Source organism: Ipomoea nil, unplaced genomic scaffold (assembly GCF_001879475.1).
Source record: "Ipomoea nil cultivar Tokyo-kokei standard unplaced genomic scaffold, Asagao_1.1 scaffold1848, whole genome shotgun sequence".
Taxonomy (NCBI): Eukaryota; Viridiplantae; Streptophyta; class Magnoliopsida; order Solanales; family Convolvulaceae; genus Ipomoea; species Ipomoea nil.
Window position 1 is genome coordinate 456,923 of NW_017618276.1, and position 14,729 is coordinate 471,651.

The following is a 14,729-nucleotide window of genomic DNA, read 5'->3' on the forward strand; positions in this document are numbered from 1 at the left end:
TTTTTACTTAATGTGTCTGAGTATTGTGCTTAATGTGCGTGAGTAGTTCAGAATTACGAGCTCAGAAGGAAGCAGAACAGAAAACTCGCGCACAAGCTTCTTGTTACTTCTTCCTTCAATTTGGCCATGGATTCTGGATTATCAGCTATCTTCAGTGCAGTTGAATGTTTATATAGATGACGCACGCACAACAAAATTTGCACACCAACTAAGTGTGGATTTCTGTTGTATTATTCCCATAATTCTTAACCACCATAGCCGCATCCGCATCATCATCATCAGGGAGGGGGCAATGGCTACTGGCGATGGAGAAGAAGCTGACATCCATATTTTCTGCTACATTTTACACATTCACGCACATTAAGTACAAATCTCAGGCACATTAAGCACAACACTCACGCACATTGAGTATAAATCTCACGCACATTAATCATCCGCACAACCGCACGGAAAGCATTCAACCGCACGGGATATATATATATATATATATATATATATATATATATATATAAAAGTTATATCCCTCAGTTATGCATTTTGTACATTGTGCTTTAGGAGTTATACTATATAATTTTTTTGGACAAAAATATCCCCACCGTTATAACTTCCGTTATCTTTTCCATTATTGTTACCATGCACATGTATTCACCATATATTTTCTTATATTCTTTAATGAATAATAATATTTGTAGATATTATATATTGGATTATTATAATAAATAAATTTGATTTTATATAGATTTTAATTCGTAGGAATTTGTTAGTTATTTTAAAAAATATAAATGTTAGGCATGTGTTTTTGCGCATCGCACATAGAAAAGATTAGTGTATATATATATATATATATATATATATATATAGAGAGAGAGAGAGAGAGAGAGAGAGAGTCCTGTTTTCTAATTAACCTCCATCTTGTTTTGGCCCATGCTATAGTTGTACACCAAGTGGAGCATTAATGCCATGCACCAATAATTGAAGCAAAATTACTTCTCACTGACTCCTGTGGAGAATTAAAGCACCAAGGGTGAATGACCTTTTGGCAAATTATTCCTCCCATATATAGAAGCTACCTTGCATCTTTTGTTAGAACAATTAATCCAAGAATGATACTTAATTTTGCACCAATCCATTCCAAATTAGTAAATTGGTGTAAGAAAGATCGAATCAGTGTCATTGCCACATCAAATATATACTTTTATCATTTCAGAGTCGAATAAAACGTGACATTGACTACTAAACAGGTGTGAAAACTGTACTACTAATTATAAACTTTTTGCGTAATCGGGAGTTGGGGTATGCACAGTTATGTAAAAATCGTTTAACTGACCGAACTGATAAAATTCGATTAACTAATTTTTAATTGAAATACTTCGATTTAGTTAACGGTTATTAGTGATTTTAAAAATTTTGGTTATTGGTTAATTTAGTTTGAAAGTGTCAGTTAACCGGATTAACTAATCAATTAACCGAATTGTTAGTATATATATATATATATTTTTAAATTTTTTTTTTTGTAATTCATATATAAATCATACTATTAGACTAGTTTTCTATTTTTATCATTTATATATTGATTTAATAACTATTTTATGATGTGAAACTATAGATTGAAATATTTTATTTATAAATTAATCGGTTAACCAAATGATTAACTGAACAAAATTTTAATTTTGTTCATTTATAAACAAAAAGTTCAATTCGATTTGATTAATGATTAATACATTTTACAAATTTGATTAATTCAATTTTGTTATTAACCGAATTAATTAAATAAACACCCTTAGTCATCTCGGTTTAAAAGGGTACTCAATCTTGTAACTTTGTATGTGATCACCTAATGATAATTACTAGCATGACTTTACAAAATTAATTTTGAAATGCTAGGTTAGAAATGTACTTTCAATGTGAACACAAAAGAGAAGAGTCAAAGCGTACAAGTAAGAAGATGGACAAACAACACCTCCATTATGTACATTTGACATACATGCAATGGGTGCATGTTTGATTGGAGAAATCTTGACTCAATTATCAAGATTTGAGGACATACATGATTGAATTTTAATTTTCTTTATGTTATCTTCAAAGAGAATCCAAAAGGCAAAAGCAAAAGCCCCATCCATCATCATATCAATTCATCTCAACCTTCCATTTCAAACCCAAACACTTCTCCATGCTAGCTTAGCTTAGCTCCAAAAATGCCCAAAAAACAATGAACCATAACACAACTAGTGACATTTGAAACCTTATCTCTAACTACCATGAACAGTCATAGGTAAAAGAAAGGATTGAGACAACATTATTTACACAATGCCCACATTCAATTCTTGTCCTAATTCCACTAAATTCTTCAATAATTCAACCAAAATAGAAGTTTGCATGAAGTTTTTGAACAATTCTTGCCCACAAAAGGTAAAATTCACTCCCTTGCCCTGAGCCCTGAGCCCTCACGCTCAGGCTCGACAGTACAGTCGAGTAAATTCCGATAACTCAACGACTCATTGTGTCTGGTGTTTGAACGATTCTTGAAACTATTGGGAGGCTGTGGGGTTTTCATCTCCACTTTCACTTGTTTGAGGTTGGTTTTGATGATGTTGATGATGTTGGTGATGATGTTGTTGATGTTGTTCCAAGTTCATGCCCAAATCAACCCTATTTCCACCTCCACTATATGCATTAATGGAGGCCAACATTCCCATGTTGGTTTCTGAGACACCAAGCCCTAGCTGCTGAACCGGCTGGGGCTGTTGGAGCACCATGGACCCAAGCTGAACCGGGCTGAACCGGCCACCTCCGGGGAACTCGAACCCGCCAATCCTTTGCATCCCAGCTGATCCCTTGTAGTGCAAAAACTGGTGTTGCTCTTGCTGAGCCGCCGCCGCCGCCGCTGCCGCCACTCCTACGGTGGCCGTGGTGGCGCCGCCGCCGCCGCTCACGGGGAGCATCCAGAACGTGTTGCCGACGTTTCCGGCGGCGGGGGCCACCGCCCACATGGCCGGAGCAGGGATAAAGCTGGAGGGTTGAGATGAACCGGGTATAGAGTCTGCCCCCGGTTCGTGTCCTTGGACTCCGGTTCTATCCGGTTTAGCGGCTGAGGGTGAGGTTGCGCCACTTGTGTCCTCTCTTAGCCTCTTCTTCATGTAATTCTCATCCGGGTCGTGCCCGTAACCGGCGGAGGAGAGCTGGTGGTGGAACCCCAGCATAGCGGTGGCGCCGCCGTGGATAAAGAGCGGCCCGGACTTGGTGGCCGGAGCTGAAATTGTAGTCCCGCTGCTGCGCAAAGGCACGTTGAGGGTCGAGAAATTGGCCGGAATTGTGCCGGTTCCGGTGGCGGCGATAATCGACGGCTCCGCTTGCTGCAACAGCCACTCTATGGTCTCACCGTCGGATTTGTGACCCAATTCTCTAGTCAGCTGAAACACCCTGGCGGCGCACAACGCCGGCATGCGAATCCGGCGGCCCCGGCCGTCGACCTTGGTGTGCCGGTCCTTGGAAGGCTTCTTGGCGACCACTTTGGTGGAAGCTCCAGAGTTTGTATTGGGCGTTGAAATGGAGCCCATGAATGGATCATGGGGGGGCTGGGTGGCGGGGGCCTTGCCGGACCCAGCGCCAGCCGGGTCGGGTTGACTTAGGTGTGGAACCAATTGGAGGGAAGACGGCGGCGGTTCTTGATTCGCCGGTGGGGTTGGACGGTGGTGGAGGTGGTTGTGGTGGTCGGAGGTATTATTATTACTACTACCACCACCATTACCATTCCCACCGCCGCCGCCACCATGGTTGTTGCTTTTGTTACTATGTGGCTCCATAAAATCCATTTTCTCGGAAAGAACAGAAACCAAAGACACAGGTTTAACGTTTGGTCCCAGAAAACTTCCTTGATGCTCAAAATCCTCGTCCAATTGGCATCAATCGGAGGACACAATCCTAGAGAGAGAAATATGAAGAATTTTTTTTTTGAGGTTATTATTTTTAAGGAACAAGTGGGAGTAGTAGTGGGGTTGGCTCCTTTTTTTTTTTTTTTTTTTTTTTCTCCCTCCTCTCTTTCCTTTGTGGTTGACTGCTGTCTCTGATGAGAGAGAGAAAGAGAGGGGCCGGAAAATCAAGAAGTAGAGAGAGAAAGTGTGGGTGTTGGCCTACAAGTTCCCAAATAAGAATCAGTGATATATGGTAGGTTAGCCAGAGGGGGGGGGGGGGGGGACCTGACAAAATTGAACCTACTATGTAATTGGTTTGCAGAAGGCTATGAAGGCCAAGTGAGTCCACTTGGAATGTTATAAAGATGGTTTCTTTAATTGCTTATTACCTATATATCATTCACTCACTCCTTTTACTTCATTTCATTCCTATTTATTTATACCTTTCGACACCCCAATTCTACTGCCGTTAAAAATGCCCTTTTTAAGAAGCCATTAAAGTCATCTCCACCCACCAAATGAGTTGGATGGAGGGTAAAGAGGAATTGAATCGCTTAATTATGTGAATCTATTATGCTTTTATTGTTGTTTTTGAAGAGAAAAGCATAATTCAATTAACAAGAAGCCAAAACAATTACATCAGAAAGAAACGGATGTTGTAATTTCATCAATTTAAAAATGAGGTGAATGGAAGATAAGAGGAATTGAATCACTTAATCATGTGAATTATTGTTTTCTTTGTTTGTGATCTAAGTTGTAATTTCATTAATCCACGAATGAGTTGGGTGGAGGGTAAGAGGACTTGAATCACTTAATCATGTGAATCTATTATGCTTTTTATTGTTGTCTTTTTTTTTTTTTTTTTTAAATCTAAGTTGTAATTCCATCAATCCTTATATCATGGGCCCTGGTCCTTTACGATGTCATTTTCAAACAACGATTTATTTAATTTTGATGGCAACTGTTTAGTTGTGCAATTCACATTACAATTTTTAAAAAAAAATTATAAAGCATCTGTATGTGTTTTGTGCTGTGAAATTTTGTATCATAAGAGTGAATTTTCTACCTAGAACAAATTAGTAGATGTGTGTTACACAACATATTGTATCTTATGTTATGAATGTATGTTTTGTATTGTGAAATTTTGTGTCTATAGAACATAAATTATCTACCTAAATCAAATTTGAAAATAAGTAAATATATAACATGTGTATGTATCTTGTGTTGTGAGTGTTTTTGTCTTGTGTAATGAAATTTTGTATATTGTATGAATTATGTACATGGAATAGATTAGTGGATGTGTAACACACAACGTATTGTGTGTCTTATGTTTTGAATTTATATATTGTCTTGTGAAATTCTATGCCAATAGAATATAAATTCTATACCTAAATCATATTTGAAATTAAGTAAATACTCTGTATATAACATGTGTATATGTCTTATGTTGTGAGTTTTTCGTCTTATTTTATGAAATTGTGTACCTTGTATTAAGTCTACTTGAAATAGATTAGTAGTTGTGTAGAGACATGAGCAATGGTAAATCTGCATAATCCGTTAAAATTTAAAGATCAAAATAATGTCATTTTGATTAAAATAAGCTCCTAGCTTAAAATAAAAGCTTATTTTGGAACGCTAAGGTAGCGTTTCAAAATAAGCTCCTAGCTGCCTAACTTTTTTTTCCATCTTTATCCTTATTATTTTTTAAAAAAATGACATAATTTACCCTTCATAATTAAAACCTTCTTTTCTCTTCTCCTTTATCCGCAACTTTCACCGCAAATATTATTATTATTATTATTATTATTATTATTATTATTATTATTATTATTATTATTATTATTATTATTATTAGATTTGCAACAATATTGCTACTTCATTATGAGATGCTAGATCATGATTATGCTAATTGTTTTATTTCAAAATGTTAATTTTTTAAAAGAAAAAATGTTAAATTTTAATATGTAAATAAACTAATTTAAATTTTATGAAAATGTCATTTTTAGTCTTTTTACATTTATCAGCTTATCAAAAAGTCAATTTTACCAAACACTTTCAATTATAACAGCTAGCTTAACAGCTCTTCAATTTTCAGCTCCGAGCTTATACCTTTTCAGCTTTCAGCTCCTAGCTTATAGCTTTTCAGCTAGGTTTGCCAAAGAGAGCCTTAAAAATCTATCCCAACTAGCTTTTCAAAATAAGCTTCTGACTTTTTAATTGTTTATTTATTTATTTATTTATTTTGGTTAAGTTACAAAAATGACCCAATCTACCTTTCATTAATCAAAATCTTAATATCTTAGTTTATCCTTTTATGTCTTTTTATATTTATAAGTTAATTCGAAAATGAATTTTACTAAACACTTTACTTTCAATTAGTTAGCTTATTAACTACTAACTTTTCAGCTACGAATTATCCACATTGAACTTCTTTAAAGAATATTATAAGTGTATCACATATATATATATATATATATATATATATATATACAAGAATTACGGATCAATAAAGTAATAAATCCATACCTACTAGCCAACTTATTATGACATTATCCAACAATTTGCTGATGTGCATTTAGGTAATAATTGAAAATGAATTTGAATAGTAAGATTTTCCGATCCTTTTAGTCTACTAAAATTTAACAAGCACTGTTTGATTTAATATTTTACCAAGTATTAAACTTTTTTTTTTTTTTGAATACAAGTATACAACCTAAAAAAGTAACAAACATCTTACATAAATTATGGTCACATCACACTCTCACAACCAACAATTAAGAGCGCCAGTACACCATTTAATGAATTTTCAAATTAAATACTTGCAAAGCTAATGGGAATTGCCCAACTCCTGTAGCTATCCAATTAACATAGAAGTTAGTTTTCCTGTAAATATGTCTCATCGTACAACATTAATTTCTCTATTAAAAAAAAAACCTAGCATGAGCTTTTGGGAAATTGAGGGTCCTGCAATTAGTCCCCTGCATAATCTCAAAGGTTTACAAATCTCTCTCCAACTCTATAGTTTTGGGGGTGTTTTATGCCTCTTTACCAACTCAATCGAAGACCATAGGAAATAGTCCAAAACTCAACAATCAAGCTAATTTGCTATACAAAACATTTACCTTTAATTGTTTGAAACCAACACACAAAAATATGATTAAAGTTATTATATGAGATAAATTTGTATAAAACATGTAAAACATATAAGATATGGATGTTTTTCAACACACACACACACACACACACACACACACACACATATATATATATAATCATAATTAGGTGCGAACTCACCTTAACATGTGAACCTGCGAACTTCTGAAAGATTACATCGCAACTACTACATGAGTGCACTGTTGCTACGGCTCCCAAACATTTCTGGCACTGCTATAGCTCCCAAACATGCCTGGAGGACCTTACGGTGCAATCGTATTCGGGTGCGATGCAATCATATAGTAACTGTGGTGCAATCCTCAGAAGTTCGCAGGTTCGCACATTAAGGTCACACACACACACACACACACACACACACACACACACACACACACACACACATATATATATATATAAATAGATTTTGGTTCAAATGAGAACAAGTCTTCCCGTGCGGTTTACACATTAGGTATGCATAAATGCACACACAATGTTTGAAAATACACCAGAATGAAATGCCACAAAATACACCACACACCAAAAAAAAATGCACCACACATAATGGTGTATTTTCGAACACTGTGTAGTGCATTTATGCATACCTAATGGTGTAAACCGCATCGACCGCACGGGAAGACCTGTTCTCACAAGAATCTGACTATATATATATATATATATATATATATATATATATATATATTGGTGAGGAGAGAAATCTACGACCAGTACTTAAGGGTGTGCACTTGGTAAACTCAACTTGTTACTGTGTAAAAGCGGACAAACTATACATGAAAAGTAAATCACACTACTATATGCACGGATTTAATTGAGAGAGAGTTTACAAGAATTAAATCTGTGATCTTCATATACGAGAAGGATGCCCTTTGAGACACCGCTTTCTAATGTTGAAACTAGGGGAGGGGGGCAAGTAGAAGATTATAATTGTAATAAAGTAATAATCTGGTGGCATAAAGTTGCTGTGGATTATGATATGGGGATTAGTGTGAAAGGTCTGAAAAAAAATTGGGATTTTAAGGGGAGACATTCTCTCAATCAAAAGTTTTATGGCTCAAGTCCTTTTCTAGTCTTCGTATTGGCTTTTTCACCTGTTTTTGCTCACTTTATTGTGTTGATTGCTACTTATCTCTTGCTGCTCACTGATTGAGTGTTTGCGTTCTTCATTGTTGATAATGACAATTACCATGATGCTTATCAATTCCAACAACCAATCTTTAATATCTATTTTAAAACCTTATTAATCAAGCCAATTAACACTGTATTATTTTATACTCTATATATTATTATTTGAGTTAATACCTCCAATGGTCCTCTAAGTATTAGCAATTTACCAGCTGTGGTCATCCGAGTTTTAAATGACTTCTAATGGTCCTCCATGTTTTAAAAAATAATCACCCGTGGTCCTAATTCTTAAAAAAAACCCCGAGTTTAAAATGACCACGAGAAGTCCTAAAAGGACAACGGGTGGTTATTTTTTAAAACATGGAGGACCATTAGAGATCATTTAAAACTCGGATGACCACAACTGGTTAATCGCTAATACTCGGAGGACCATTGGAGGTATTAACTCTTATTATTTCAGCCATATTAATGTCACATATACTTACACCATCTCATTTATGTGTTCTCTACAGAATTTCATAAAATCAAAACGAGTTAATCACCAACTAGAACTGTCAGAATGGGCTAAGCTCGTTGGCCTATCCTGCCCAGCAATAAATGGGTGGACTTGGCAAGATTCAAAGGTTCACCAAGCCCACCTAGTTTATAGCAGGACTAGGGAGCGAGGTGAGCGCGCTAACCTTTTCTACACCCACCAAATTGGCGGGATTTAAAGTCCACCCTGCCAAATGACAAGCTTCGGTCGACTTTGCCCTGCCAGCCCGCTTTGACAATACTACCACCAACCATACAAACATGTTAATTTTTTTAAAATTTTCTTGCTTGCAAATTAAGTTTACTCCGGAAACTCAACTCAACTGATTGATCAATTCAAAATTAATAGACTAGCTTTGCTGGTAGTCGCAATGTGTAGTATGGAATTAACTTTATTGTGGGACCAATATACCACTATCACATATCTTGTGATTTATCCTGTTTACCAAGTCTCCAAACAAGAGTGGGTTAATTATTTTATTTGTTTTTTAAATCTTTTATGGAGTTGTTTTTAAAAGGGTACAAAAAAGGGAATAGGAGGGGGTAATAAATGAAATTGCTAAAAAGAGGGACAGAAGTTGAGCATGTGGGTGTAACCAAAGAATCTGCAGAGAAGCATTGTTGATGCTGATGTGCAGTGCTTATTTGCAGTACTTACAGGCCAAGACTTCAAAACCCTTTTTTGACCTTTACTACTTAAATCCATTCTCCACACTCTTTTAATCTCATCTGACATTGCACAGTGGCAGGGACCATCTCACCCAAAACCCCTTCTGATGGGGTAAAAAACACATATTCAATATACATCACTGAATGAGAGGACACAGTAAATATACTACTGTATTTCTTTTATCTGTTCTTGTTGGGGAAAATTTAAAGATAGAATGGGTAAATATCTTTTTCCCTTTTGTTTTCACCTGTATGTTAAGAGAAAAAGATAAGTTTTCGAGTGTTGGATCTGACCCTTCGTTGTTCGGGATATTCCTCGACTGACCTACAAGGTCCCAAATGTTTGTACACTAGTGCTCACAATCAATGTTATAGAAGGCGCTAGTCGGGCGCCCCTCAAGTGAGTAATCCGAGTATATCGTCTTCACTTTTTCCACTTAGGGCTAGGAGTAGTTAGACTGTTATAATCCCCAAACTAGTGAACTGCTACGTTAGGTGGTTAGTTTTGTACATGGTTGGAGAAATATAGAAGAGTAGCCGAGCAAGCAAAAAAAAATCACTCAGCCAAGTTGAACGCCAACTCGGCTGAATTGGCACCGACTCGGTCGAGTTAGGCGCCCGCTCGACCGAGTTAGGCGCTCAACTTAGCCAATTTGTCACCTAGTCAGCTAGTTAGTCGGTCAGCCAACTAAAAGCCGCCTAGGGCTGAAATCGCCTCAACGTAGGGGTGCCTAGGTCGATTTTTACAGCACTATTCACAAGGCCAAATTCAAATCTCCTTACTCCCTTGCAATTGTTAGCAAAACAAAATTTATAAATTTATTTTGGGTCGGTTGACTAGTTGAATTGTGTATCGGAAATAGTTGGAGAGTTTCAAGAGGACATAGGATAAGCTTGTTGATAGTTGCTAAGGTAAAGTAATGGCTAAAGACAGGAAGCTTAGGTGAGAGCATCTAATGCAACAAGAAAGACAGCTCATTCCAACACAACCCCACTTCTCCAATACTCCTACCTAACATTGTGTTGCCACCAAAACATAAGGATTTAATTTTGCTACTTTTGTTTGTAACCAGAATTTCAAACTACCAATTAATTAATAGGTTGTCTTTTTATTGTTTTTTAAAAATTAAAGTTATATAATTTACTGTACACTTAAAGTTGGTATGAAATTCAAACATAAAGAAAAGAGAGATGAAGCATCAAAGGTATTATTAGCTTTTTAGCAAATGGATGAGTCATCACTTTCTTCTCCCCTTTCCCAGTTATGGGATGTCACTTTCTTTGATCACTACCAGTAGAGAAAACAGCTATTGCTTGCTACCATACAACAGCCCCCTCTTCAAATTCATTATTACCTGCACGAGTCTGACTCTTGAAATCTTGGCTTTCATCATTTTGGATTTGAATGGAACCCAAGGCAAAACTTGTGGACAACTTCATAAGTCCTGTAGTTAGACCGACACAATGTTAAACTTTTCCCAGAAGCAGTCGTTTGGGGTAACCTCAGTCGAGTTGGTCAGGTTGTTGCTGGCTAGCGCACCTTCAGGGCTTCAGATAGTGACTACGGGCTTTCCTGTAAGTCAAAGAAGCAATTATTTGACATATTTCATTTGATTGTAACATGCATTTTACCTTCTCTAAGATGCAAAAATAACAATCCCCATCATTTTCCAACTTGGTTGGAGATGGTGGTGTGTGCAGACTTTGATGGCCTAAAATGAAGCAAGCAAAAAGATTGAAGAAAATCTTTTTGTTGTTCCTTCAATATCACTTGTGTTGGGTAACATGGATGTTTCCCCTGGAGAATCTCTGATACATGCTATGCTTTTGTAACATGGGCATCACACAAATCATAGCCAGTCAATCAGAGTATAAGCCGACACTGCAATGTGTCACAATCTGGTCCACTGGTTAGAGACTAGGGTGACTTGAAAAAGATAATGTATTCTTGGTGAAATCAGAGTAATTCAAATATGGAACATAAGCTCATCATTCATAAATTTCAACCAGCATGAAACTGAGCAAGTCAAATTAAGGGCAAATTAAGAAAGTGAAATGATGGGAAAGCCAAGAATCTGTAAGAGCATCTCGAACATTTGTGATTTTTGAAGAGTTTTTTCAGGTGTGATTAGGAAAGAAAAGATGGGAGGGAAGAGAAAAAGGAATATATATATATATATATATATATATATATATATATATATATATATATATATATATATATATATCCGCCCGCTGGGCACGCAAGTTGCAAGTTGCGCTGAACGGGCGACTCAGGCGCCCCTTCTTCTCCAGGCGGGCCCCACATTTTCAAACAAAAAACCACCCCTACTGCAAGAACCTCGTTCCTTCTCTCTCCTCCATATCATCGTTGCTTTCTCAAAAACCACCCCAAAATCCATAGATGGAGATTCTCTAAGGCATATTAGTGTCATAGGAAAGCTAAGTTTGGTATAAACAGTTTTGGATAACCAAGATCTATATCTTTTCTTCTAGTGAACTCTAATCATATACAGGACATACAAAATTCAATGAAATCGACCACTAAAACGAGCTAAGTGTAGATTAAAATCCATACTTTGTCAACTGCAGTTCTTCATTTCTTTGCCTTTGCAAAACGGAGACAGCGATACTTTTCCCCACTTACTGTTATTTCCAGAGCTCCATCTTGGTTATCCTGACTTGATGCTGTTCCCATCAGTACACTTTTCTCTTTTTCAAGGTTCTCTCTTTCCATCTTAAGCCTTGCTTCTTGTCGGGCAATCTCAGCCTGGTGTATCAACAAAACCAGATAATAATTAATGAATTATTATAATTTATAACCCAAGTGAAAATTAGAACTTCTCTCTGTGAACAGAGAAATGTTATTGCCATATGCAGAAGCGCATAATGTTTGCATATTCTATTTGAGTTTTAATTAGACTAGGACTGCAAAAGGGAAACAATTTCCCCTTTTATTTTTCTCTTTTTTAATTGTTCATGCGTCTTAGCAACATGTTACGAGGTTTAAAAAAAATAATAATAATAAAACCTATCGTTCTACCAGTAAAAAACACAAGGCTAGGATGCAAGTACACAAGTCTGATATAGGACTAAGAGAACAAATATTGCTAGAATCAATAGGCTGATGCACTCACTAATCACCATCTCATTCATAAGCCCGGGCGGGGCCTAGCAAATGGTGCCCTTTAATAAAATAATGTGTATTATAAGTAGTAGCTTAAGATTTTAGCTAATACGGAACGCATTCTTCAATATGTTATTAGAGCAAGCAAAGGTCCATAGTTCAATCCTATGCACTACTAGTCACCAAAATATTTCCCTGCATTTACCCCATAAAGAAGTATTTGCTCCATTTATTAGGAGCAAGTTTAGGATTAAAAAATATATATATACGTGCAGTTGATATTTTAAAGGATCATTAGATAGCTTATTCTAAAAACAGGAAGGCAAAAGGTGAAGCAATCTCCAAGGTTTGCAACTTGACATTCATCTTGCTTCTTAAGCAAGAAGTAAAGGTAAGAACTTTGATAAGGAACACCAGGGCAGCAACATAACGTACATCTACATTCTAAAATCTAGATAACAATTTGTTCCAACAAAATACAGAATTCGGGATTAATTCCCTATATATAAATGACAGTATTGAAATCTGGCTCATAATAATGTCATAACAAATAGAGAATATAATAATATATGGACAGAACAAAGCATTTTAGACGGTTATAATGTATATGGCGTATCAAGAATACTTGAAAAGGAATTATAATATATCTAGAGTCAGATGCCAAATATGACACTAATGGAGATAAACCAAGCTTTTAATGAAATTGAGTTGAAAAGGCCATATGACTGTAGCAGCAGCATTCAACACTCAAGTCTCACTGGACCTAAAAGACTAGACTCACAGTTTAACTACATTAGATCTTCAATAGTTCAAACTTCAGGGTCAACATAACTGTCTCTAATTATGTTCTTATTTATGAAGTTCAAGAAAAGTACATCTTTCCAACAAAACTCACTTCATACTTGAGAAACTAAAGAGGAGTTTCCCTAGGATAACCTGCATCTCTAAAACACAAGACTTTAACTTTACAACAATCGAGGATTTGTTTGATTTTATAAATGGCTGAATATAGTTGGGCTTGGGTTTCAAAATACTACTACACAACTTGGGGAATAATTGAATGAATACTACTACTAGTTGTCATATCTCAACTAATACCTTTTAGTCCCCTTTTTGAGGGGTTCTGTCAAGAGTCAGTGAGTGAATCTTCCTCCAATTCGTAATCGTATGAATACTTACAACATCTTTGAGAGCTAGCAAGGTATGGGTAGGGATCTTTTTCAGACCATTTTCTATGATCCCAGCTGGGAAACTCTTTTTCAAGAACCAACTCAATGACATATCAGATGATAGCAATAAACCCTAGAACATTAATCCTGTAACTAAACAAAATTAAAATTAAAATTAAAATTAGAGTAATCTCCTCACTCACTAACTCTCCATTTGGTTCCACACCATTAATCTAACTATGAAGGTGCTAACTTAAGAAGTTAAATTAACAATTAACAATTAACAACACTGAATTAAAGAGCAAAAACAATAGGGAGCTTGACTTGCCTCACGGCGAGAAAGCTGGGCTTTCCAGGCGGCCTCTCGCTCGGCGACCTCGCGTTCGCGTTCCTCGATGTAGCTTTGCATCTCCCTCTCCTTCATAATCCTATCCTGTATATCCCCATCCAGCGCTTCCTTCAATTCCTTCACGAACTTATCAACCACTGCTTTTATTCTCAGAGACATTTATCACAACAAAATTAACAAAATAATAACTTTCTTTCCTCCTCCTTCGAGCTATTGCGCTGCCCCGACCATGGTGAGAGCAGCGCAGCGGAACAGGAACGGGAATGGGAATGGGATTGGATTCCAACCCTGAATAGCGACGAATTGAAGCTCTCTTTGCCTTCACCTTGGATGCATCTGTAAAGGGGACAAACTCCAATTGCAGACTTTTGTTCAATTTGCAATTTTATTAAAAAAAAAAATTTAAATACATTTATGGTGGACAAGGAAAATTGGAAAAAATAAATATATTTATATATTAAGAAACAATATAATAAATTTTTAATAGAGACACACAAATTAAATCTTTTACTAAAATCATAGATTTTCTTTTTAAAAGAAAAATAAAATAAAATTCTCAATATCACCGCATTGCATACATTTTTTATGTTGACATTGTTACATCAAGTGCACAAACTCATGACATATGAAATGTAAATACTCACTTTACCAATAATAATTTGTAAAAAAGTATGTAG

At 36.1% G+C, this 14,729-nt stretch overlaps 2 protein-coding genes across 3 annotated transcripts; both read right to left on the reverse strand.

The window, feature by feature from the left end:
* Nucleotides 1-1,946: 1,946 nt before the first annotated feature.
* Nucleotides 1,947-4,171, reverse strand: LOC109193266 (transcription factor TCP23-like). Its single transcript, XM_019344113.1, has one exon. The coding sequence runs from the start codon at nt 3,810-3,812 to the stop codon at nt 2,529-2,531; it is 1,284 nt and encodes a 427-aa protein (XP_019199658.1). The 5' UTR covers nt 3,813-4,171; the 3' UTR covers nt 1,947-2,528.
* Nucleotides 4,172-10,565: 6,394 nt separating this feature from the next.
* LOC109193277 lies at nt 10,566-14,418 on the reverse strand. Of its 2 annotated transcripts, XM_019344131.1 has the most exons (3): nt 14,032-14,418; nt 11,986-12,177; nt 10,566-10,980 (listed from the first exon to the last, which is right to left on the reverse strand). In XM_019344131.1, exons 1-2 carry the CDS (start codon nt 14,209-14,211, stop codon nt 12,004-12,006), a joined length of 354 nt encoding a protein of 117 aa, XP_019199676.1. In that variant the 5' UTR covers nt 14,212-14,418; the 3' UTR covers nt 10,566-10,980; nt 11,986-12,003. The 2 variants fall into 2 exon arrangements, with proteins under 2 accessions (XP_019199676.1, XP_019199675.1); XM_019344130.1 differs by lacking the exon at nt 10,566-10,980 and having other exon boundaries at nt 11,783-12,177.
* Nucleotides 14,419-14,729: the final 311 nt, after the last annotated feature.

What these genes read in the sequence shown, in the direction of transcription:
- LOC109193266 (XM_019344113.1), bottom strand. Translation starts at nt 3,812, where the DNA reads ATGGATTTTATGGAGCCACATAGTAACAAAAGCAACAACCATGGTGGC.
- LOC109193277 (XM_019344131.1), bottom strand. Translation starts at nt 14,211, where the DNA reads ATGTCTCTGAGAATAAAAGCAGTGGTTGATAAGTTCGTGAAGGAATTG. An exon ending in CCCAGCTTTCTCGCCGTGAG is followed by an intron (nt 12,178 to 14,031) that starts GCAAGTCAAGCT and finishes TTGATACACCAG; the next exon opens with GCTGAGATTGCCCGACAAGA.